This window comes from Hemitrygon akajei, chromosome 20, assembly GCF_048418815.1.
Source record: "Hemitrygon akajei chromosome 20, sHemAka1.3, whole genome shotgun sequence".
NCBI lineage: Eukaryota > Metazoa > Chordata > Chondrichthyes > Myliobatiformes > Dasyatidae > Hemitrygon > Hemitrygon akajei.
The window spans coordinates 39,820,741-39,848,068 of NC_133143.1; the positions used below are offsets into that span (position 1 = coordinate 39,820,741).

The window sequence follows — 27,328 nt, forward strand, 5'->3', positions numbered from 1 at the left end:
ATTGGAAAAGGAAAGCAAGTCACTCTAGACCCTGATGAAAGGATGTTTCCAAGCTGATGGAAGTTCTACAGTGATACTCTCACTTTCCATTCCCCATTCACTCCACCATTATACAGGGTTGAGCATTAGGAGCACTGCCTTTTGGAAATGAGCTGGACTTGAATAGGAGGAGGCCATAATTTCAAAGACCACGTCAAGCATGACATTCAAAAATGTGGCCAAGAGTTGCAGACTTCAGGAAGATGCAGACTAATAAAATCAAAAGATTGATAAGTAGAAAATATTAATGAAGGTCGTAGATTTGTACAGAGATTTCATCTGATTAGGAGAATGTATACATAATGATCAATATTAAAGCGATTATGTGGCAATTATGTGCATTACTTTGAAAGTGAAAGGATAAAATTTAAAGACTGCTTAAAATATCCTTTGACTTATAAATAAAGGCATTGAATAAAAAAACAAGGAATTTATTTTAAACTTCAGTAACAACTATTTTTAATCTGCAGGTGAGTAATCTGGCCAATGCTGATCAGAAGGGTGACAAGAAGAGTGTAGAAAAGATTTGGCAGAACAATACTTATAATAAGACTGAAAAAGCTGAGCTGTTCTCCTTTGAAAACAAGAAGTTAAGGGGAGTTTTAATGGTGCAATTCAAAATTGCAAACCTTGGTAGAATCATTAGAGGCATAGAGTCGTACAGCACAGAAAAAGATATTTCAGCCCATACATGTCCATGACAACCAACATGTATGTTCACACATATAGCATTTCACAGCACTTAGCCCAAATCTCTCTAAACTCTTATCATCTATGTACCCATCCACATACTTACTAAGTGTGCCTGTTGTATCTACCTCAACCAATTCCTCTGGCCTCCATTTTCATTTGTCTACAAAAAAGTTGCCCCTCAGGTTCTTATTACATCTTTCACTTCTAACCTCAAAATTATGCCCTCTGATATTCCATTACCAGACACTGGAAAAAAAGTGTTCACCCTATCAATGCCTCTCATGATTTTATATATTTCATGGGATCAGATGGGAAAGAGGAAGATAATGAGGTTGGTAAAAAGGCTGAAGAGGACCATGGCACTTTGGCATCACAGTTACAAATCACTTCAATTTCTAAGATCTCAATAAGGAGAAAGAAACTATTTTCTGCAAATCATAAACATTAGTGGGAAATCTTTGCCAAAGGCTTGGGGATAGAGGTGATGGAAGAAGAGCTTAGCATCATGGTGGGCTCAGAACTCACTAGGGTATGGGTGTAAGGGTCTTGATAAAAGATCTTGGCCAAAAATGTTGACAGTTCATTCTCCTCCACAGAGGATGCCTGACTTGCTGAGTCTCTCTAGCATTAGTATCTGTTGCTCTGTTTTCTGCAAAAGTAGTTTTGGCAAATAAAGGACATAAATTTACATTTACCTGCTCATCCACGTGATGAAACTTCTTCCTAAATGTTTCCTTGATTCTCGATTTTAAATAATATCTCATTGTAGCTACGCATTTTACTGGGTAGTCACAAATTGACCATCCTGAAAAACAATTCATAGTGGTATTGATATTGATATGTAAACAGGATCAAAGCAAGCAGCCATGAACTGCAAATTTCTGGCAGTGCTCTGAGTGTACAATAAGGGGAAACATACTTTCACTGATTCTGGAAACTAGCTTTGAGATTTAGCAGAATGTTAACGTCTCCGGTTATCTGTCTGCTGCACATTAACAGTAAACTAGAATCATCACTGTGATTCCCACCATTGCATCTTTGAAATAATACCAGGGCTGTGGATGAGAATTTCACAGCCCTATTGCATTGCTGCTGGTGCAAGCACAGGTGTAAATCTCATGGAAAATTCAGGCAACTAGCAGGAATGTCCTGCACAAACCTTGAAAATTTTCTTCACTCTCCGCTCTTCAATAATCTGAAGGGTGATGCTAAGAGAGCACCACAACCTTTTTCATTTCTTTCTTGGACCACTTAGCTCTATCTCTTATCAAATGAACAAAAATTTGTGCATCTGTGTTCTGTGATGAAAAGGGCTTGCTCCTATGACAGAAGGCAGGATTACTGGACATCAGTCCCCTTAAATCATACAGAATAACAGGCTGACGATTTCCTCACTTCCCACAAGTAAACTTTGGTACCTCAATGTTCTATCTTCTGCAGGAGCTACATCAAAACTGCTTTGCACAACCCACAAATCTCTTGCTCCACCCTCACACCCCATATCCATGTCATCAACTGTCGCCTTTAATGCACCATATTTTCCTTAATTGAAAATCCTGACCTTGTTTACTTTATCAAAACAGATAACACAAAACATCTGTCAAATCAGACTTCTTAGAATTCTTTAAAATTTTCAAACCCTCGTTCACTTTGAGGGGTAAACCAATTTCTGAGTAAGAACATGCCTTGAGAAATAATGAGGTTTTTGGCATCTTGCTGTCACCAGATTACTGACTCATCACCATACCAACCCCTTTGAAGAACCACACAGATATAACCTCCCAGCCCCTTTCAATAGACAATAGACAATAGACAGTAGGTGCAGGAGTAGGCCATTCAACCCTTCTAGCCAGCACCGCCATTCACTGTGATCATGGCTGATCATACACAATCAGTACCCCGTTCCTGCCCTCTTCCCATATCCCTTGACCCCGCTATCTATAAGAGCTCTATCTAACTCTCCCTTGAATGCATCCAGAGACTTGGCCTCCACTGCCTTCTGGGGCAGAGCATTCCACATATCCACCACTCTCTGGGTGAAAATCTGTTTAATTTTAAAGAGGAATTGGCATCTCGGCTGCCTTCATCCAATCCCACTCCGGATAACACAGGAGGAGGAAGATAATAATGTTGATAATTAGACTGAAGAGAACCACAGAAATAAGGCATGGAAGTTACAGGTCACTGCCATTTCTCATGGCTCATGGGAAATGAGATGGGATTTGCCAGGTCACTCCTCAGATACAACAGGAGTCCATTGCCATAAACGAAGGGCTACTTTACTCAAAGTTCAAACTTCCAAGTACATTTATCATCAAAGTTTGAGATCTGGCTTCTTACAGGCAGCCACGGAACAAAGAAACCCAAAGGGATCCATATATAAAAACAAGACCACCAAACACCCAATGTGTAGACAGAAAAGAAGAACACATTGTGCCCACAAAAAGAGCCCATAAAAAAGACCATCCAACACCCAATGTGCAGAGAGAAAAGAAAAACACATTGTGCCCACAAAAAGACCATCCAACACCCAACGCGCAGACAGAGAAAAAAACGCATCATGCAAACAATAACCACAAACAAATAGCATTCTGAACTGAAGTCCACAAAGAGGGTCCCATAGTTCACCTTAGTTCAGCGCAGAGCCAAGTCGTGGAACTGCAATCTGAACCAGCCCGTCCCTCAACCTCTGTCCAGGATAAGGAGATCATGCCATCTGCAGTTTTGGATATCAGGTGGCACCTAGAGGAAACATAGAATAGGCGTCCAGTGGGAATACCATACCACCTTCTGAGCACTCCCTAGGGTTCAAAATGTGATGCTGCTCTGACCCTCTAAGGAGTCAACAGAAGCATGTGCAGGTGTCTGGTGTAAACTGCAAAAACAATAACTTTTTCAAAATAAAAAAATACCTCCAGAAACTTGTATTAAACAATTACCAGATTAGCTGAGACAGGAACTCTATTACCAGCTGATGCTGACAGCTGCTGGGCTTCATGCAGCCAGATGTGATTTATCGCAAGTCCCCTAGGAGGGTTAAGTCCAGGAAATTCCCATCAACAACTTTGTTGCAGAATATTGTCAAGGGAGAGGGTAAACTTCTAGAAGTTGTGGTGCATATTGCCATTAATGATGTAGCCAGAAAAGGGGAAGAGGTCCTACACAGTGAGTATATAGAGTTAAGAAAGAAGCTGAAGAGAAGGACCTCCAAGGTAGTAATCACCGGATTACTCCTGGTGCTACAGGCTTGTTCCGGTAGGAATGGTTTGATAACATGGATGAATCAGTGGCTGGGGAGATGGTGCAGGGGCAAGGGTTTCATTGGAACATTTTCTCGGGAAGTGGTGACCCATACAAAAAGGATGGGTTGCACTTGAACCAGAGGGGAACCAATATCCTGGCCAGGAGGTTTGCAAATACTTCTCAGGAGGGTTTAAACTAGTTTTGCAGGAGGCTGGGAACCGGAGTACCAGATCAGTAAATGCAAAATCAGACAGGAAGGTGGATGTCAGTACTGAAACACAAAATCAAAATGACAGGTATGATGTGTCGGATAGTTTGAAGTGCACGTGTTTTAATGCTAGGGGTATTATGGGTAAAGTGATGAACTGAGAGCATGGATCAGTACTCAGAAGTGCAATGTTGTTGCCATTACTGAAACTTGGTTAACAGAGGGACAGGAATGGGTGATTAATGTTCCAGGTTCTCGCAGTTTTAGAAAAGATAGAGAAGAGGGGTTTGGGGGTGTGGGGAATTGCACTAATAATCAGGGACAATATCACAACTGCACTCAGTGGAGGTATAACAGAGGGTTCAAGCACTGAGTTCATTTGCGTAGAACTCAAAAATAGGAAGGGTGCAATCACACTGATGGGATTGTACCACAGCCCCCCCCCCCCAATAGATACTGGGACATCGAAGAACAGATATGTAAACATATTAAGGAAATGTTAGAAATAATAGGGTTGTTGTCATGAGGGATTTCAACTTTCCTAATATAAACTGGGACATTCTTAGTGCAAGGGGTTTAGATGGGGCTGAATTTGTTAAGTGAAACCAGGATCATTTATAAACTCAATATGTGGACGGCGCAATGAGAGAAGGGGCTTTATTGGACCTACTGTTGGGTATTGAGCCTGGCCAGCTGACTGACCTTTCCGTGGGTGAGCAGTTAGGAAACAGTGACCACAATTCCTTAACTTTCAAGACAGCTCTAGATAACGATAGGCATGGTCCTTGTGGGAGAGTTTTAAATTGGAGCAGGCCAAATTACAAGGGCATTAGGCAGGAACTAAGAAGAGGTTTTTGGGAACACCTTTTTTTCTGAAAGTCCACATCAGGCATCTGGAGGGTGTTTAAAGATCAAGGAAAGATCAGGAAAGTGACCTTGACCTTCATGCCCTCTCTAGGCATAGGCAAAGTCCCAAAGGACTAGCAAGTGGCTAATGTTGTACCTTTACATAAGAAAGAAACAAGGGAAAGTCCTGGGAACTATAGACCAGTGAGTATCATGTCAGGTGTAGGGAAATTGCTGGAGAAAATTCTTAGAGATAGGATATATGATCATTTAAAATCCATGACCTAATTAAGCACAGCCAGCATGGCTTTGTGTGCGGCTGGTTGTGTCTTACCGACTTGATTGAGTTTTTTGACAATGTGACGAGAGAGGTTGATGAAGGCAGGGCAGTTTCGTAAGGCGTTTGACAAAGTCCCTCATGGGAAGCTAATCCAGAAGATTAAGATACATGGGGTCGGCGGTGAATTAGCTGTTTGGATTCAGAACTGGCTTACGCATAGAAGATAGCGGGTAATAGCAGAGGGACTTCTTCAAGCTGGAGGTCTGTAATTAGTGGTGTTCCACACGGATCTGTGCTGGGACCTCTGCTGTTTGTGATGTATATAAATAATCTGAATAAAATGTAGATGGGTCCATTAGTAAGCTTGCAGATGATACCAACATTGGTGGAGTTGTGGATAATGTAAAAGGCTGGCAAAGAATACAGTGTGACATAGATCAGTAGCAGATATGGGCAGAGGAATGGCAGATAGGGTTTAACTTGGATAAATGTGAGGTCTTGCACCTTGAAAGGGCAGGTGCAAGGAGACAATATACTGTTAAGTGAAAGACCCTTAAAAGTGTTGCTGAGCAGAGGGATCTTACGGTCCAATTTCATAGCCCCATGAAAGTAGCTACACAGGTCAATAGGGTGGTTACAAAGACTTATGGAATGATTGCTTTTACTAGTCAAGGCTTTGAGTTTAAAAGTCAAAAAATTATGTTGCAACTTTATAGGACTCTGGTGAGGCCACATCTGGAGAATTGCATAGAGTTTTAATCATCCCGCTATAGGAAAGATGTTGAGGCTTTGGAGAGGGTGTAGAAGAGATTTACCAGGATGCTGCCTGGTTTAGAGGGCATGTGCTGTCATGAGAGGCTGGATAAACTGAGGTCACTTTCTTTGGAGCTGTGAAGGCTGAGGGGAGACCTGATAGAGGTTTATAAGATTATGAGAGGCACAGACAGGGAAGACAGGGTTGGAAGACCAACTCTTCCAGTACAAATTGCAGAAAACTTATCTGTCTGATGAATCCATCCTGGGTAGCATCAGTTTTTTAACTCTCAATCCTTCCTGGGCATTTTCAGCATTTATTCTCTATACATTATTACCCTTGAGATGAGAGCGATGAACTTTTGGTTACTTAAAACAATGGCAGTCAAAACAGAGGAGTGATCATGGTAGTTAGAAATGTATCACCAATTTCACATTCTTCGATTTTATTGGAACCGCAACAAGCATTTGAAAATGCAAGTTGTCCTTTCTATGGCTTGTTAAAATCTTGTCCTAGTGTATGATAGCCTGTTTGCCCATAGATTTGACAAAGAAACAATGAAAGAAACATAGAAAACCTACAGCACAATACAGGCCCTTCGGTCCACAAATCTGTGCCGAACATGTCCTTACCTTAGAACTACCTAGACTTATACATAGCCCTCTATTTTTCAAAGCTCCATGTATCGTTATCCATGTAAAGACCCTATCATTTCCGACTCCACCATTGCCGCCAGCAGCCCATTCCACTCACTTACCAATCTCTGTGTAAAAAAACTTACCCCTGACACCTCCTCTGTACCTACTTCCAAGCACATTAAAACTATGCCTTTTCGTGCTAACCATTTCAGCCCTGGGGAAAAAGCCTCTGACTATCCACATGATCAATGCCTCTCATTATCTTGTACACCTCTATCAGGTCACTCCAAGGGAAAAGGCCGAGTTCACTCAACCTATTCTCATAAGGCATGCTCCCCAATCCAGGCAACATCCTTGTAAATCTCCTCTGCACCCTTTCTATGGTTTCCACGTCCTTCCTGTAATGAGGAGACCAGGATTGAGCACAGTACTCCAAGTGAAGTCTGATCAGGGTCCTGTATAGCTGCAACATTACCTTTCGGCTTCTAAACTCAATCCCTTGATTGATGAAGGCCAATGCACCGTAAGCCTTCTTAACCACAGAGTCAACCTGCGCAGCAACTTTGAGCGTCCTATGGACTCGGACCCCAAGATCCCACTGATCCTCCACACTACCAAGAGTCTTATCATTAATACTACATTCAGCCGTCATTATTGACCTACCAAAATGAACCACTTCACATTTATCTGGGTTGAACTCCATTTGCCACTTCTCAGCCCAATTTTGCATCCTATCAATGTCCCGCTGTAACCTCTGACCACCCTCCACACTATCCACAACACCCCCAACCTTTGTAACATCAGCAAACTTATTAACCCATCCCTCCATTTCCTCATCCAGGTCATTTATTAAAAAATCACAAAGAGTAGGGGTCCCAGAACAGATCCCTGAGGCACACCACTGGTCACTGGCCTCCATGCAGAGTATGACCCATCGACAACCTCTCTTTGCCTTCTGTGGGGAAGCCAGTTTTGGATCCACAAAGCAACGTCCCCTTGGATCCCATGCCTCCTTACTTTCTCAATAAGCCTTGCATGGGGTACCTTATCAAATGCCTTGCTGAAATCCATATACACTACATCTACTGCTCTACCTTCAATGTGTTTAGTCACATCCTCAAAAAATTCCATCAGGCTCGTAAGGCACGACCTGCCTTTTTACAAAGCCATACTGACTATTCCTAATCATATTATGCCTCTCCAAATGTTCATAAATCCTGCCTCTGAGGATCTTCTCCATCAACTTACCAACCACTGAAGTAAAACTCACTGCTCTATAATTTCCTGGGCTACCTTTACTCCTTTTCTTGAATAAAGGAACAACATCCACAACCCTCTAACCCTCCAGAACCTCTCCCATCCTCATTGATGATGCAAAGATCATCGCCAGAGGCTCAGCAATCTCCTCCCTCACTTCCCACAGTAGCCTGGGGTACATCCCATCCGGTCCCGGTGACTTACCCAACTTGATGATTTCCGAAATCTCCAGCACATCATCTTCCTTAATATCTACATGCTCAAGCTTTACAGTCTGTTGCAAGTCATCCCTATGATCGCCAAGATCCTTTTCTGTAGTGAATACTGAAGCAAAGTATTCATTAAGTACCTCTGCCATCTCCTCCAGTTCCATACACACTTTTCCACTGTCACACAGATCTCAGATCTTATCCTCTTGCCTTCACATACTTGTAGAATGCCTTGAGATTTTTCCTTAATCCTATCCACCAAGGCTTTCTCATGGCCCCTTCTGGCTCTCCTAATTTCATTGTTAAGCTCCTTCCTGCTAGCCTTATAATCTTCTAGATCTCATTACCTAGTTTTTTGAACCTTTCGTAAGCTCTTCTTTTCTTCTTGACTAGATTTACAACAGCCTTTGTACACCATGGTTCCTGTATCCTACCATCCTTTCCCTGTCTCATTGGAACATATCTACGCAGAACCCCATGCAAATATCCCTTGAACATTTGCCAGTTTTCTTCCATGTGTTTCCCTGAGAATATCCGTTTCCAATTTATGCTTCCAAGTTCCTGCCTGATAGCCTCATATTTCCAATTAAACATTTCCCTAACTTGTCTGTTCCTATCCCTCTCCAATGCTGTGGTAAAGGAGATAGAATTGTGATCACTATCTCCAAAATGCTCTCCCACTGAGAGACCTGACACCTGACCAGGTTCATTTCCCAATACCAGATCAAGTACAGCCTCTCCTCTTGTAGGCTTATCTACATATTGTGTCAGGAAACCTTCCTGAAAACACCTAACAAACTCCAGCCCTCACTCTAGGGAGATGCCAATCAATATTTGGGAAATTAATATCTCCCACCACAACAACCCTGTTATTACCACTCCTTTCCAGAATATGTCTCCCTATCTGCTCCACGATGTTCCTTTTACTATTGGGTAATCTATAAAAAGCACCCAGCAGAGCTATTGAACCCTTCCTATTCCTAACTTCCACCCACAGAGACTCCATAGACAACCCATCCATGACTTCCTCCTTTTCTGCAGCCGTGACACTATCTTTGATCAACAGTGCCATGCCCCCACCTCTTTTGTCTCCCTCCCTGTCCTTTCCGAAACATCTAAAGCCTAGCACTTGAAGTAGCCATTCTTGCCCCTGCTCCACCCAAGTCTCTGTAATGGCCACAACCTCATAGCTCCAAGTGCTGATCCATGCTCTAAGCTCATCCACTTTATTCAAAATACTCCTTGCATTAAAATAGACACATCTCAAACAATCATTCTGAGTGTGTCCCTTCTCTATCACCTGCCTATCCTCCCTTTTGCACTATTTCCAAGCTTTCTCTATTTGTGAGCCAACTTCCTTTTCCTCTGTTACTTTAGTTCAGTTCCCAACCCCCAGCAATTCTAGTTTAAACTCTCCCCAATAGCCTTTGCAAACCTCCCCACCAGGATATTGGTCCCCCTCAAGTTCAAGTGCAACCTGTCTTTTTTGTACAGGACACACCTGCTTCAGAAGAGGTCCCGATGATCCAGAAATCTGAATCCCTGCCCCCTGCTCCAATCCCTCAGCCACACATTTATCCTCCACCTTAATCTATTCCTGTCACGTGGCACAGGCAGTAATCTCGAGATTACTACCTTTGAGGTCCTGCTTCTCAACTTCCTTCCTAACTCCCTGTGGTCTGCTTTCAGGACCTCCTCCCTTTTCCTACCTATGTCGTTGGTACCAATATGTACCACGACCTCAGGCTGTTCTCCTTCCCACTTCAAGATATCATGGATGTGATCAGAAACATCCCGGACCCTGGTACCTGGGAGGTAAAATACCATCCACGTTTCTTTCCCGTGTCCACAGAATCTCCTGTCTGACCCCCTAACTACAGAGTCCCCTATCACTACTGTAGTCCTCTTCTTTTCCCTACCCTTCTGAGCGACAGGGCCAGACTCTGTGCCAGAGATGCGACCACTGTTGCTTCCCCCAAGTAGGCCATCTCTTCCAACAGTACCCAAACAGGAGTACTTATTGTTAAGGGGGCAGCCACTGGGGTACTCTCTAGTATCTGCTTCTTGCCCTTTCCTCTCCTGACTGTTACCTATTTATCTTTCTCCCCAGGCCCCGGAGTGACTACCTGCCTATAAGCTCCTCTCTATCACCTCCTCACTCTCCCTGACCAGACGAAGGTCATCGAGCTGCATCTCCAGTTCCCTAACACAGTCCCTAAGGAGCTGCAGCTTGATGCATCTGGTGCAGACGTGGCCGTCCGGGAGGCTGAGAGTCTCCAGGTCCTCCCACATCTGACACCGAGCACAGAAAACCGGCCCCACACACATACTTTCTGTCTGTATTCTAAACAGGTAACCTACATCGCCTCGACCCATTATCACCGAAGCCCCGTTGAACCAAAGCATTCCTACTCTTGTCGCCTGCTCCTCTGACGCCCGCTCTGTAAAGCTAACTTCTTTTTAAACTCTTCCCACTGTTCTCACTGCTCGATATCCACGCGCTTGCGCAGTTGTGCCCATTTCAAACTGCTGAAAAAATATTTACACCTATTGAGGTAAATCTGTTGTGGACTCAAATACCATTTATAAATTTGCTGATGATACAACCATTGTTGATGGAATCTCAGGTGGTGACGAGAGGGCGTACAGGAGTGAGATATGCCAACTAGTGTAGTGGTTCCGCAGCAACAACCTGGCACTCAATGTCAATAAGACGAAAGAGCTGACTGTGGGCTTCAGGAAGGGAAAGACGAAGGAACAGCTACCAATCCTCATAGAAGGATCAGAAGTGGAGAGAGCGAGCAGTTTCAAGTTCTAGGGTGTCAAGATCTCTGAGGATCTAATGTGGTTCCAACATATCGATGTAGCTATAAAGAAGGCAAAACAGTGGCTATACTTTATTAGGAGTTTGAAGAGATTTGGCATGTCAACAAATACACCCAAAAACTTCTATAGTTGTACCATGGAGAGCATTCTGACAGGCTGCATCACTGTCTGGTATGGAGGGGCTACTGCACAGGACCGAAAGAAGCTGCAGAAGGTTGTAAATCTAGTCAGCTCCATCTTTGGTACCAGCCTACAAAGTACCCAGGACATCTTCAGGGAGTGGTGTCTCAGAAAGGCAGCGCCCATTATTAAAGACCTCCAGCACCCAGGGCATGCCTTTTTTTCACTGTTATCATCAGGTAGGAGGTACAGAATCCTGAAGGCACACATTCAGCGATTCAGGAACAGCTTCTTCCCCTCCGCCATCCAATTCCTAAATGGATATTGAGTTTTTGGACACTACCTCACTTTTTTTTAATATACCGTATTTCTAATTTTGCACTTTTTTAAAAAATCTATTCAACATACGTGATTGATTTACTTGTTTATTTTTTAAATTTTATTTATTTTTTTTTCTCTGCTAGATTATGTATTGCATTGAACTGCTGCTGCTAAGTTAACAAATTTCACGTTACATGCTGGTGATAATAAATCTGATTCTGTTTCTCATTCTGTCCATCTGTATAGACATGTTGATTTTTTGGAACTTGTACCATGTGTACAATAGTCATCCACCATGGCAGGTACGTACTGTTTTCAGTATATAGTAACACTGCATTAATTGTTTATGGTCGTTTTAAGTACTTCCTTGGTTTGCAGACATCTTCAGTTTGCTAAACCATACTTTTGTAAAATGCATTCAGTTGTGGTCTTAGTGAAATTTACACATGACAAATTAAATGGTAGCAGCTAACAATGGTGCAAAATATTTCAATACAACAACACTTCAGCTCTGTTCTACATTCAAAGACCAGTATCAGAATCAGGTCTATTACCATTGGCATATGCCATGAAATTTGTCGTCCTGTGGCTGCGTACACATTCATGCCAGTGTTCATACACAATTTACCATTCTCACATCACTACAGAACAATGGGTTGAGCTGTTCCTTCTGCTGCTCTTGATGTACTTGCTTCATGCTCTGCAAATTCTCAAGAGTGCAAGGTCTGAGATTTGTTATGATGTTGATGGTGGATGGAATAGTAAAATTATTGGAACATGCCAGATTCCATTCACTTCATCTTTGGAAAGAACTAAAGACATAGCATTTTAATCCTTAAAGTAAGAGCAATGACATGAAGAGAATACCATTTACATCATGTAGCGGTTATCTGTGTCCATATAGTTTGAACTTTAATGTTCCTATCCCAACTTTGTACTGCCAATTAAGTTGTACAATGTATTTCTGGATATGGAACTTGCATGAAGAGCTGTGGCATGTGATCTCTATGAGCCTCTACTTTGTTTATGAGTGTGGTTTCCCCTGGAAAATATCAACATACCTGTTTTTGATCTGTGCAAATATGGGTGGGTACCTGACAGCATCATTTTTGTTGTAGAGGTTCTCAGCATAATAACAGAAAACAACACCAACAGAGAAAGAGTCACAAATCTGTCACCACCAATTATCAACTTCATGCCTTGTTGGACCCAATCTAACCACACAGAGCTAAAAATATAACTTTTACTTCACTGATCTCCAGTTCATCAGAATGGATATCATCAACATTTTGTATTTACCACATTCTATGCTGTTTATTTCATGTTTTATTTGTGCTCTTGTAGGAAAATGCCCTGCAGCAGATCTCCTTTAATATTTTTTACAGAATCATAAATCATACAATTATAAATTTTGGAAGCTTGCCATTCTGACCAATTCATCCATGCTAACCAGCACCTTTCCATATTAACCCCATTGCCCAGCACTTGGTCCATAACCCTCTCCTCCTAAACATTTCAAGTGTTCATCAAGTTCAAGTTCAATATCTGGCTACATCTTTAATGCAATCAGCAATCCAGCTTCAACTAGTCTCCAAGGCAGTGCATTCCAGGTACTTAACCCTTCCTGGGTGAAGATTTTCCTCTCATACCTCTTCCACCTGACATACAATACTAGTTTTATCTACCTCTGTAACGGGAAACATTTCTTGAAGTCTACCAGATCTATACCCTGCATAATTTTATCTAGCTCAAACATGACCTCTCTGTAATGTCCTCCACTCCAGAGAGAAGAGACCTAATTTCTTCAGTCTCTCCAGATAAGTGAACTGCTCAATCACAGACAACATTCAAGAGAATCACCTCTGCACCCTCTTCAGTACTAATATATCCTCTCTATATCTTGCTGACCAGAACTTCACTCCAGCTGAGTTCTGAGCAATATTTAATAAATTTGAAATATAATCTCCCTACTTCTGTATTCAGGGTCCTTCCGAAACACATTGTCTACCTGCAGTTCCATCTTCTAGAATCTACAGACTTCTACTCTCAGTCCCTTTCGTTCCTCAGAAGACCTTACCATTCATTGTGCATATCTTAGCCTCAATAGTGCTCCCAAAATTCATCACCTCAATTTGTCCAGATTAAAATTAATTTATTATTTTTCAGCACACTTTATCAAAACATTGCTCTCTCTCTGGACCCCGAGACTAGCAGCCACTCTTTCAATAACTCTGTCAATCTCCGTCTCATCCGCAAATGTAGTGATAATGTCTCTCACATCCACATTCAAATTTTTCGTGTACATTACAAAGAGCCTGGGTCCCGGCATTAGTCATATGCATCCAATTACAAAACAATCCTCCATAACTACCCTCGGTCTCCCATGGGTCTTGTGTTTTTCTATCGGTCTATACTTTCTTGGCCTAAACCACCAAACTTAGACCTTACTCACTGTACTTGATTAACCAACCTTACAACACTGTACAATTCTCTGAACCCTGGAAAATGCACCCCAGGGTATTGCTGATAGCCATTTCCAGTACTGCAAAACCTGTTTCTTTTTGCTGATTTGGTATTAAGCCTACAGCTATGTTCTTCTCCTCCCATGTCTTCAGTGACCATCACATCACAGTCCTATACGAGTTTTCTATCATTCTACAAAATGCACTGCTATCCTTGCATGATCCTAATATTTAAGTGCTCATCACTGTGGCTATTGCTGCACTTGTTATGTATATGGTTTACTCCGAGTTTCCTGTGCACCCTAGTGAATAAGATAATTAACTAATCTGAATCAAAATCCAAAATATATTGCAAAGAAATAAGAATTAAGTTATTCAATTGTCATAAGTTAACAACAGTAATATTGCACTAGTTTCTCACCCATGGCAATTCACTTGACCTATCAAAGTTATAAGGAAATAATGGGACAAAGACTTGGGAAAGCAAAACCGAAAAAGGAATCACTAAGAATCATGAACAAGGAAGAAGAAATTTTAGAAGAAAAATTGTAGGAAGAGACAGGAGACAAGTGAAGATATCATAGGGAAGACCTTGTTTGTGGGTGAAAGAAGGGAATCTCACTGTGGTGGAGAATTAGATAATTACTTCATTAACAATATGGTGGAATGACAGAGCAGACTTGATGGGCTGAATGGCCAAATTCTGCTCCAATGTTTTATGGTCCCTAATATGAGGGTGAGGTAGTTGAAAACCATCTTCATTTAATGAAAACTTCTTGAATCAGTGAACAGTTAATATGACAACTTTATTAATAGACTTGAAACTTTAAAAGAGGCACTGAATTTTCAAAGAGTAAAAACATTCTAAGTATTTTCAAACCTTAAAAATGTTATAAGATTTGAAATTTATAACCAGAAATACAACACAGAAGTTGTCCCATCAGCCCACTAAATTCATGTCAACCATCAGGCACCTCTTGACATTAATCCTACCCTAAACTATTATATTTCCATCACTTTCCCATGAACTGCCTCAGGATTCCAGAACTCATCTACACATTAGTGGCAGTCTTACAATAGCCATTTAACCTACCAACATGCATTTCTTTGAGATGGGGGGGGCGCAGAAACTGGAGCAACCAGAAAAACACACACTGTCACAGGGAGAACATGCAAACTCCACACACACACACACACACACACACACACACACACACACACACACACACACACACACACACACACACACACACACACACACACACACACACACACACACACACCACCACCACCACCACCACCACCACCACCACCACCACCACCACCACCACCACCACCACCACCACCACCACCACCACCAAAGGTCAGGATTGAACCAAGGTCACTGGATCTGTAAAGCAGCAGTTATACTGGCTGCACCACTGTGGAACCCTAAATCGGTTGGCATCTTATCTGTGAACATGTTTGTATTTGTTCTATGAATAACACTGTTTGCGCATTTAGTTGACAAGCCCCATTTGCCTTCCAGGTTCTAAGGCTCAGCCACCTGGTGAGAAATTGAGTTACATTCAGTTGAGTTGTGTTCTGGGTGGCAGGTTTTGTTCTCCAGCTGGCGTATCTAATTGAGTGACTAATGTCCTTCAGGGACATTATGTTTCACTATTATGGATTAGATGGCAGGGTGAGAACGGTCTCTACCAAAGGATGTGTAAGGCACTCTTTCCCTCTGATAGCCTTCAGGTCAGCCTTGGTAAGGAGGATTGTTTTTAGCCATCGAGTAGTAAATCTGTGGAATGCACTGCCACAGACTGCCGTGGAGGCCAAGTCCGTGTGTATACTTAAGGCGGAAGTTGATCATTTCCTGATTGGTCAGGGCATCAAAGGATATGGCGAGACGGCAGGTGTATGGTGTTGAGTGGGATCCGGGAATCAGCCATGATGGAATGGCGAAGCAGACTTGATGGGCTGAATGGCCTAATTCTGCTGCTGTGTCTCATGATCTTTTGGTCTAAGTAAGTATTTCATTACACCTGTGCATACATATACCTGTGCATATAATAATAAACTTAACTCAGCTTTGACTTTGACATGGAGTCAAATGGTTGGAGATTGAGTTCCCATTCCAAGGACCTGGCCATATTATCCAGGCTGACACTTGGATGCAGTCCTGACAATAATTGAAACCTCTGCCTTTTAGATTAGAAGTTAAACAAAGGTCTTTGACATAAAAACATGTTGTGTCACGATCTATAAGAAAACATGGATGCTTGTCCAGGTATCGTTCCTCATTTATCTCAGCTGCTACCACTAGAGCAAATTATCCTGTTATTTTTGTGGCACTTGCACTAGGATCCTGCCGTGAGCAAATCTAATATTCAGGTCCACTAAACTGCAGATAACGTCTCTAAACATAACGCACCTTCACACCAGACTCTACGTGATGCTTAATAGTTCACTTCAATGTTTCACAAATCAACAGCACATCATGTTTCATGATTTAGTATTTAAACCAGATTATGCACACAATAGTGTGGTTCAGAGCCAAAACTTTCCAACTTTAATGGGAGCTCTTGCCCCATCTGAGGGAATCAAGACGATAAAAGTGGAGTGCTCCCTTTCACAAAGGTGTTCAACTGGTTTTACATTTTTAACGCCAATAGACGTTCCACAAGACAGCTTGCTCTTCACCAAGGTGAAAAGTTTAGGCTGCAAACGGAAGTATGCAGAGCTAAATGTGCCATTTGTGCGAGTGTCTTGTGGCTCGGGATAACTACCTGTCGACAACTTCAAATTCAGTGAGAGGAACCGTCAGCTCGCAATACCTGGCATATTAGCGCCTCTGAAGTTATTTCTGACCTAACTGTATGCATTAGACTAATCACAAAATTTAGCAAGCATGTTGTCATTTGGGAGGAGTGTTGTCTTAAACCACTGTGATCTGCCAGTGGAATTACAGCTATTATATTGCTAACATGATCCGGCATTTTAACAAAACATCCAGCTCGCCTTATCCAAACGTTCAGTATAAACTTAAAATAATCGGAAACTAAATCGGGAGTCTACTTCACTTGATGCCTCTCCAACTAAATCTAATACAGGACAAACTATTATTATCATTGATCAATTTAATAGCTTACGCGGGAGTAAAACAGCAGGAATGACAAGCGTTTTGTTTTCGGAAGGGGTGCGTGGGGAGCAGCATCTTTGTTTTACCAAAACAATTTAACAGGTCCACAATCAAAGCACAGTATGCCCACAGCTCTATTACCAAGAACAACATTAATATAATTCTTGGCTCCAAAGTTCCGGCAAACCTTTAAGCTGCTAGGTGGCCTGAGTGATTGGAAGCGCCGCCGTACCATGTTCGGGGCAGTAAACATGCGACGCCTCCACTTTAAAATATACACCACGCAGATAAAACAAAAAAAAACAACAGGAGACAATTGTTGTACTAAATAAATACATGTTGTTATCTGCGCGAGATGTTTAGATAAGTGTGAATGTTTCTTGTGTCTACTAGGTGTCACGCATACCGGTACATGTTTGTCGATGTGTCAGTGCTTGAGTGGTTTTTAAATGACTATCCTTTCCAAGAATCTATAGGTCCGATGTTGTTTTCAATGCCTTGAATTCCTCGGCCCCACTTCTGCATCTGTCGCCTCTGCACGCATGCCCAGAACCTGTCGGGAATCTGTACTCCTAGGCGGCCTTGATTTCTTACGATTGAGGAACACACCTGGGAATGACGAAAATCACAACGATCAACATTTCGAGCCCTTGAATGCGCTACTTTCGGGGGATGAATAATCTACCCACGTGCCTCATTGACTTAATGAGGCGTCTAATGCATTTATTTGTGTGGTAATCCCCGCATAATAGATACAGCTAAAAATAAATTCAACCACTTAATAATTAAATTACCTGATGTGTTTTATGTAAAGAAATAAATTATTCAATTCCATGCTGTCTAAATTGTTGAAAACACTTTTGAAAAATAGGCGAAGTGTTGACATTCAGTTAGCAACCGCTGACAATCAAATACAAGAAAATTAAGTGGTAAGCATATAATGTTTTGTTAAATTAGGTGATTTAACCTGTCTGTAAACCCTACGGACGCGTTCTCAGTTTGACACTGTCAGCTCAATAAACACATCGTTGTGACCCGGGCACGTAATCCTTCTGATAAGTTATTTGTAATAGCGTTCAAAATTTGTCTTGTTTCAAGACTTGTTACTAGAAAATATAAAACATAATATCACTCTGCGTTAGCAATAGGCTGGGAGAGTGGGTAGCCCAAACGCATTTATCCCAGGATACCTGATCGATGTTGACCTTATTATACTTCCCCGGCATTTGAAAAGAATTGATAAAATGCATGATTAAACTGATATGCGGTTTGGTGATTGTCTTCTAGTTCCTCGCCCAAAGACGTTTGTCTAGCAATGTCTAAGTACAAGTCACGCAAGAGAAATATGTCCAAAGGTGAGAAAAAAAAATGACAAACTCGGAGCTCCGAGTTCGCCGCTAATACTGTGTGAGACAAGACGCGATATTCTCCTTGTTATGTTTACAGTTTAACTGGGGCTACTGGCGTGCTGTAGTATCTTGTTCCGCACTCCCTCTCCACGCCTCCTGGTTTATTTACAGTAAAATAACATGAAACAACCTGAGTCAATTTCACACTATTCAAATCACACAGCCGCCCTGGGCGAATCCACACAACAAGTGCAGGGGGGGATATGTAATATAAAGCACAATTTCAAAATATATATTTACTGAAGACACTCCCTCTAAAAGTATTCCCAACGTATTTTGGAAACAATATCAATCAAGAACTATCTGGTGAGCGGTGGGATGTGTGGAGTGATTTGGTGACCTTCTTGGTGATTCACACCTCCCCCCGATGTGTGAGTTGGACGGCTCGGACTCTGATATTACACAGGTCTGAGCGAGTCTCCGGAGATTTAAGGGACTTGTCCCTGACAGTGAAGGACTACCTGGGCGCCTGGGACCTGACAAAATAAACAACCTCAACTGAAGGCGATCTCCGCTTTCCACTTATTTGCGAAGACAACGTTACCAACATCGCGGTGAACGGCAGCTGTCTGAAACAGAAGCGAAACCATTCGTGCTAATTGTTTGGTTAATATAAAAGGACTCGCAGTCTCGTAGTGTCATTGATACCTGTGGTACTCAGCCGGTGTACGGAAATCACTGAGAGGGTAAATAAAGCACAAGCCGACTATGAGTTTGGAAGATTTTGAGGAGAGGGGGTTTGGGAATAAGCCCAGTGAAGTCTGCAGCGACTCAGAGGGGAGTGTGCCCTCTCCTCTCTCTGTGGAAGAGGAACTGGGGTCTGATGGAGACTGCGTTGCGAACAGTCCAGTACCGACCAACTCGTGCTCCGAGGGCAAATCCAAGACCTATACCAGGCGTCCGAAGCCCCCGTACTCCTACATTGCTCTGATCGCCATGGCTATCAGGGACTCGGTTACCGGCCGCCTCACCTTGGCCGAGATCAACGACTACCTGATGAAGAAGTTCCCCTTCTTTAGAGGCACCTATACCGGCTGGAGGAACTCAGTCCGCCACAACCTTTCTTTGAACGATTGCTTCGTCAAAGTGCTCCGTGATCCATCCAGACCCTGGGGCAAGGACAACTACTGGATGCTGAATCCAAACAGCGAGTACACTTTCGCAGACGGAGTCTTCCGCCGCAGAAGAAAGCGCATTGGCCGCAAGCCCCTCAAGGAACCGGGAGCAGGCGACAAGCACGTGGAAGTCATGCCCGGAGTTCTTTCCACAACCACCAAGGAGGAAGGATCCCGTGCCAAGTTTTCCAGCTCGTTTGCAATTGACAGCATCTTGAGCACGCCTTTTCAAAGGCAAGAAGACAAGATGTTAGAAACCAATGTGCCGTCCAATGTTGGAAGACTGTTCTGGTCCAGCAGACCACTGATTACATATCCGATCCTTTCCTACCCTCCCGCTGCCCCAGCGCCACCACTGTTCCCCGTGAGCCCCGGCGCCACTTCTGTGCTGCACCCGTACAGGTTCCCAGTGTCAGATCCAAGCCTGCTGGAGCACCAGGCCAATCCTTTCTCCACAAAGTGCTTTCAGAACAAGATTCCCAGCTCGGAGACTTTTTCTTGCATCGGGGTGCCAACGGCGGTGCATCCTACCCCCTACCATCCCTACAAAATCATCGTTTAGAAATTTTAAAACACTCCAGGTGAAAGAGATATGGAGCTTTTATTGTGCACTTTTGTTTGTTTAGCCTCCCATAGAAAGAACGTTTAACAGTAGCACCATTAAGAACCCGAAAAACGCTTCGGTTCGAATATTGCTTGCCGAAGTCTTTGCTTGTTGTTCTGTATATCGACGAAACCAGTGATTCTGGTCGTTATCAAAAGGACCACTATATATATATATATATATATAAATATATATTACGGGGATTATAGTAAGTTATCAAACATTTTTAAACAAATAGTGAAAATGTGAGATCAACTGGGTATCATCATTTCTGCCGCTAACGATGGCATCGCTGCGTGCCAAATAAGTAGCTATGATGTTTTTTTTTAAACACAAAACTATTTATAACTTTGTTTTCCAAACAAGAAGTAACAGATGGGCTATAGAAATTTTATTTTGTGGTTTTAAATAAATCTTGTGTAGAATATTACTGACAACGCTCGAATCGGGCGAATAAGTTTGATAAATCTCAGAACTGTTACTAAAGACGGGACCACTGCCAATGTAAGCAGGTGATTTTCTGTGTTATTCTGTTTTATGAAGTGACGCAATTGGCGTTATATTTTCGAATAAAAAGCTTTGATAATAAATACTATTTGTTTGTGACGTACAATGATTTGACAGTCGATCGATTTCGTGGCTGCGGTTTGTAAAAGGGCAATCTTATTAAAGTTAATAACAGGAATCAGATTCGCGTGAGAAATGATTTATAAACGCCTGTGCGTGTTTAAAAGAGAGATCAGATTATGAAACAGGCTTGTCTAGAAAGGTTTGGGGCGGGGCCAAGCTCTTGGGGAAAGTCAAAGCAGGTTGGTTACATCTTAAAACAACTTGAGGTTTTCAAAGGCATTCAGGCTCAGTACTTAGACCACAACAAATCTGTAATTAATATAGGCAAACTAGCCTTTTACTGAATAGTTCCGTGTGATATCTTACGCATACTTTCAATCATTTTCACAAACTTAGTTGCCATTTAAAATACACCCTCTTATGTTTGATTATAATTGATTTAAATTACTTTAAATGATCACGATCAGTAGAGGACAAAAATACACGGCGTCCTGTTTACTGGTCATATTTAATTGATCTCAAGCGTGTAAAATCACCAAGAGACGGATGAAACATTGAACTTCTTACAAAGTACAGGGAGAATTCTTGTAGCATTCAGAAAAGAACTCGCCCACGCGGTAATAGAAATTCTGGAGATGTTTTAGGTAAATTTAATTGTAACAGAGCTTAATATTGATGTATTTTTTCCAAATAGTGGAGGCGATTTTTGCTGATCAGTGAGTTTTGCTGAGAACGTTTTACGGATATGTTAAGCTCACTTCACGGTGTACACACAAATCGAGGCCATGCGGGCAGTTACAGGATTTCGATAAATTTTATTTTCCCTATATCAAATAATACATTCTTAATCAGTTGCACGCAGAACCCCGAGTTATTGAGTTTCGAAAATGTATCACGACTTCAAAGTCTCTAGCGCAGGTGATCCACACATACTATTTCAATGTAAGAACGTCTTCCACAGACCAGCCCTTATCTCGGGCAGTTGCATTTCTCTCACCGCGTCTGTTGTGTCCTTCGGCTGGTGGGTTGCATCAAAAAACACTGCACGGATATTCACAGTGGACAAAAAGGCAAACATTCCTTTAACAATGACTAAAATATAAACAAAAAAAAACATCTGATGTAAGATAATCATCTGCTTCTCTCCGGGTGCTCTTTGACTTGCACAGTATTTTCTCATTTTATTTCAGGTTTCTGGTATCTGCCAGATTTTAATGCTGCTTCTTTTATTTGACTAAAACGCTTGGCAAGCTGAAATCTATTAGCATCGAGATCCTATGTTGACATAGGTGCTAATGTGTATTTTACACAAAACATTTATTATTACGTGTATGACTATCTGTGGAAAGCTGTGTTGGTAGTGTACAACTAGCATAAGATTGAAAAGCACACAGATATAAATATATTTTCTAAATAGAAGACATAAAATGGGTGCTGGAAATGCATGCAAACTGTTTCTCAGACAAACATAGATGTAGTGTGCAGAAGTATCTGTTTGGAAAAGCGCCTCAAGTTGCATACTGCCCTCCAGTTCATAACTATTTAAGTATTCTCCAATTCGGTTACCGGTCTATCTCGTTTAACCACTTCCAAGACACTCCCCTTACAAACACTGCGAGACAGCTAGAGTATTAGCGTTGCATCACTGCAACTGAATGTAAAATAATTCAGTGCTGAAACCCCAATATTTATCTTACATTGACAAATAAATCTATTCATCGAATAATAAGTTTCGCTTAGATATGACTGGGTGCAATACACAAGTGTGAAAGGAACGGAACCGAAGTGTTGAAGTTCAGCCAAGAGCGATGTATTGCACTGTACAGGTGTTCGGTTAGACAGCAGGGGTTGTGCGGGGAACTTGACATTTGAACATTGGATTTTTTAACTCTCCTGGTCTAGGGGAACTCTTAGAGAGCCACAACGCTTAGCTAGGATGTTTTCTCGAGAAACCTGTTTTATTGTTAGGGTATTGACACGGTGGATGTTTTAATAAATGCAACATCAAGCCTACAAATTCAGTAGCATGCGATTTTGAAAGAGTTGAAATAGTTTAATCAAAAGAGCAATTGCTGAAAATAAAGTTGCCGTGATTCTGTGCACCTGACCACAGCTTACAGCACGTACCTATGAAAGGGAAGCTGGAATTCTTTTAAATAAGTTGTTTTTATATTTGTGGTGCCTTGCGCACACGCAAAGGAGGCTTTCGGCGCCAAAGGAATGTTTAATCAGTCACGGGGAGGTCTAGTGATGTCAGTGCTGGCACGAAGACAGACATCAAGCAATTCTGCTGCTCAGCCAAACGGCATTCGTCACAACTCAACCAGGGCTGGACCATTTATCTGACCTTGCTCGTTTTAAAGGTCACCCCTGACAATTCCCATTATCTTGTTCCAACTATTTTACTTGCCTCACCCAGATGGTTGACACCTTGCTTTGAAGTCCGTTGTTGTTCCCTCGCACTTCCGTCAAGAAAACATCGTTCCATGCAAAATGCGATCGAATTTGATGGAAATTTGATTAAAGCGTCTAATATAACCAAACCAAGATGCCCCAAAGTAACCGGTGAATCAGCTTTCAATTCGCCCTCTTTTTACATTGACCTTCTGAAGATTACAAAAATATTTTAACAGATTTTAGTTTGTGAACTTTCTGACCTATTTGTCGAGTTCTGTGAAATTCCACGGATCAGCAAAGATGTCACTGCAGCTGTAAAAATGTAACTAAAACGATCAGCCCGCATTAGAACTAACTCCAAGGAATGCACATCTACAGATTAATAGAAGGGGACTGGAATTCGTGAAATCTTACACAAATACTTTCCTTCAGTGATCTGGTACTGAGTTTTTAGAGAGTTTCAGCCACTACAGAAACTCGTGTAGAAATTTGGGTTAATGGGGCTTGCACAAAAAGAACTGATCTGCCTATGCGCAGGACTTGAGACCCTGTGTGCATTGGTGAATCCTAGACTCACAACAGAGGCTTGAAAGGGAGGAATCTAGACTGAATTCAGTGCATCGCTCCGGAAGGCTGTACTGTAAGAAGTGTCTTTTGTGTTAAATTTGTGTCCCATTTGCTTTCTCACCTAAATGTTTGATAAGCTATTTTAAAGAAGAGGATATTATTCAGGTGTAATACCAAATACAGCTTTCTGATAAATGAGATTTGCATTCTTGCATTGCATTTTAGTGGAGCAAAAATGCACAATCCTTCTGATGCACTTTCCACATTACAACACAGAAAACACCTGAAGTGTTGGCTACACCTCACGCTAATGGTGTGCAAAATTATAAAAGGTATAGTATAAATACAAATCTTCTTTTACAAACACGAGGAAGGGTATTCAGCTTATTAGTAAAAATAGAAAATGCTGTAAACACTCAGCCAGTCAGGCAGCTGTGGAAAGAGAAACAGTCAGCATTTCAAGTTTTTGATCCTTTGTCAGAACTGGGAGAGGATCTGTTTTAGATGATGTTGGCTCAGTTTTTTTTAAAAATCCTGTTTGTATAAGTCTACCTTGCCAGGCCGTTCGCACAGCCTTAGAATTAATGACATTTGCAGTGGCGCGACGGTGTAGCAGTTAGTGTAATACTATTACCGCACTGGCGACCTAGGTTCAATACCGCCACTATCTGTAAGGAGCTTTGTACATTCTCCCCATGCCCATGTGGGTTTTCTTCAGGCGCCCCGGTTTCATCCCATATTCCAAAGACGTACTAGTTAGCAAGTTAATTGGTCACGTGGCTGTATTTGTGTGGTGCAGGCTTGTTGGGCCAGAATGTACTGTATCTTACAAGATCACAAGACAAAGGAGCAGAAGTAGGCCATTCGGCCCATTGAGTCTCTCCAAAGAAAAATAAAATATATTTCAACGACCAACATGCTTAAAGTGTTATTAACTGAACCATTAAGCCAATTCTAGTCAGTCTGTCACAGACATTTCCTTTGTTTCATTGCATCTCTCCTTCACCTTCTCTCCCACTGAAATTAACTCTCCTTCCCATGTGCCTCAATAAGAAACTGAAAAGGTGCTGGTCTCTGCAGTCTCTATAATCATCAAATATGCTGCTCCCTGAAGAGCAAGTGAGAACCATCTACCTCTTCAGCATCCATTAGCTACCCTCCCCTGCTCTCTGTAATGGTGGCCTAAGATGGCTTTATCTGATGCTATTCTTGCTTGACCATTAAATTAATTAAGATTCATCAATAATTTTACAAGTTTGGACTTCATAATTCAATAATTTTAATTCATCAATATTTAGTTTGTCAAATTAATTTTCTATAGGGAAATAAAATTGATTTGTCTAACAATAAAATGCCGAACAAATTTACCGGTCTTTGACAGTGTGGATATATAGTCTATACCCAGGGTGATTAAAACTAGTAATATGAATTTTGCCACTGCAGCATCAAAAGCCCTTTATACAGTGACTTTAACCTAGAGCAAGATTACAAGTTTTGGTATAGCTTATTTCATATTTGCTCCTTTAAAAAAAAACAGAAGCGTACTCAGCAGTAAAATAAAAGCTATATTTAGAAATTATAAGCAGTCCCTCAGTATTGTGCTAGCTATCAATGGAGATAATGTGCTTGCTTGTGGAATTGGAATTAAACCATAAACGTCTGACAAAGAATCCAAATTGCTACTTTATGTAACTTCCCTAATCTTTTCTTGAGGGAGGGCACAGTGGAGCAGCTGATCGAGCTGCTGCCTCTAAGTGTCAAGAACCTGAGTTTTAGCTCTCAGCTCCAGAGCTGACTAAGGGGAGTTTGCACATTCTGCTGTAACAGCATTGGCTTTCTCCAAATTATCCCAATTTCCTCCCACATCTCAATGCTGTTGGCCATTATAAATTGTCCCTGGTGTGTCATTGCTGAGCAAAACCAGGAGCATTGATGCAACTGTGACACATTAGTAGGGAATCACATTACAGGATACATTAGTAGGGAATGCTTTGACTGCTGGCACAGACTTAATTAATGGACTGAATGCCCTTCCTTGATGTCATATGGAAATAGGGAATTTGGAATAATATTTAGTGAACAAAATTGCCTTGCAGAAGATAATCCTACATATGAGATGATCTGATCCCTCAAGAATTCCACAAAAAACAGTTATTCTTTAATCAGCAGCAATATTTAAGAACAAACAATTCCAACGCCTACTTCCAACAGTAATACTCACAAGAATAATTGATGGCTTTTTTTTTGATTTATGAACTTCCAGATCTTGCTTTTGTTCATTTGCAGCCAGTATTATTGCATTTGAGTGTTTCATCAGATGCAAAAATATTACTTGGCTTATTGAACCTTTACGGAAGATTTGCAGTGGTATTTCTTATCCTTACAAATTTAAAAGTATTCAAAATTTAAGACCTAATGAGAGTGTGCTTCGCTAATAGGTAACTATACCAGAATCCTATTCCCATTTTTGTCAGATATAGCTTTAACACTCCATATTGCCTCAATAACTCTTTGGTCATCTAACATCCTTAAATCTGTTCTTTGTGTTTCCTTTCTCTATGCTATCTCTGTCATTCTAAAATCTCAATGTTACCTTAGGCACACAATGGATCAACTACTATATATTTTCTTCCATAACATTCCTTGTACCATGAATTTATTCAAATATTATTGATTTTAATTTGACACATACTAGGGAAGAGCTCTATCCAAAACTTTAACTTCTCCATTCTCTCTTCAGATGCTAGCTAATCTGTTGTGTTTCCAATTTTTATTATTCTTCAATAAGCAATTGCATTTTTTCCTTTTGTGCCAAGTATATCCATTTCTCAATCACAGATTTAGCCATCTTTGCCAATAATTTTTGTGGCTCATTCTAATTTGTTAACAAAACTTTGGTAAAATGCCTTTTGCCAGAAACCATGTTCATACCGCATAAACACAACTTCTGCCAACAACTGACTCAGAGTCACCATGAAAATTACGAGTACGTGTAATACAAATGTCATAAAAATGTAATCAAAGTATTCTCCAAGTAATCACTGCAATTAATTGCTTACGTCAACTTCTAAAATTGTTAACAATTGCTAAAAAATGAAACTCATGCAACAGAAATTATTGCACTGGGCGTATGTAGAGTAGGACAAAATTGGATTCCTGTTATCTCCGGAGCAAAAAAAAGGCAGTTTATGTAGGAAAAAATGGTAATTCTGGCAGGGAACCAGAGAGCAGTTGTCATCTGTGGAATTGTACTCCCACATGAGTCAATGCCTTCAAGGGAAGAGATGAAAAACATAATTGAAATGGGTTATGAAATTGTGGTTCAATTTCAAGTTTCAAATTACTGCAAAAACTACTCTCACTTTGCTCCTTTACAATTTAACCTTAGCAATGCAACATTTTTCTCTCAGTAATTAAATTAGACCTACCAACCTGCTGTTGTTTTATCACAGCCTTTAATTCATGAGTACAGTCAATATTCAGGTCACAGCCAATGAAATATATGAACTTACTGCACAGCAAATAATGTCAAAATGTGGCATTGAGTTGATTATGGTCTGAAATTTCATCATTTGAATTTGAATTGACTTTATTACTTACATCCTTCAAATACATGAGGAGTAAAAATATTTATGTTACATCT

The 27,328-nt window shown here is 41.3% G+C and overlaps 1 protein-coding gene across 1 annotated transcript; it reads left to right on the forward strand.

The window, feature by feature from the left end:
* The first annotated feature begins 18,837 nt into the window (after positions 1 to 18,837).
* LOC140713971 (forkhead box protein Q1-like) lies at positions 18,838 to 20,744 on the forward strand. Its single transcript, XM_073024655.1, has one exon. The coding sequence runs from the start codon at positions 19,141 to 19,143 to the stop codon at positions 20,107 to 20,109; it is 969 nt and encodes a 322-aa protein (XP_072880756.1). The 5' UTR covers positions 18,838 to 19,140; the 3' UTR covers positions 20,110 to 20,744.
* Positions 20,745 to 27,328: the final 6,584 nt, after the last annotated feature.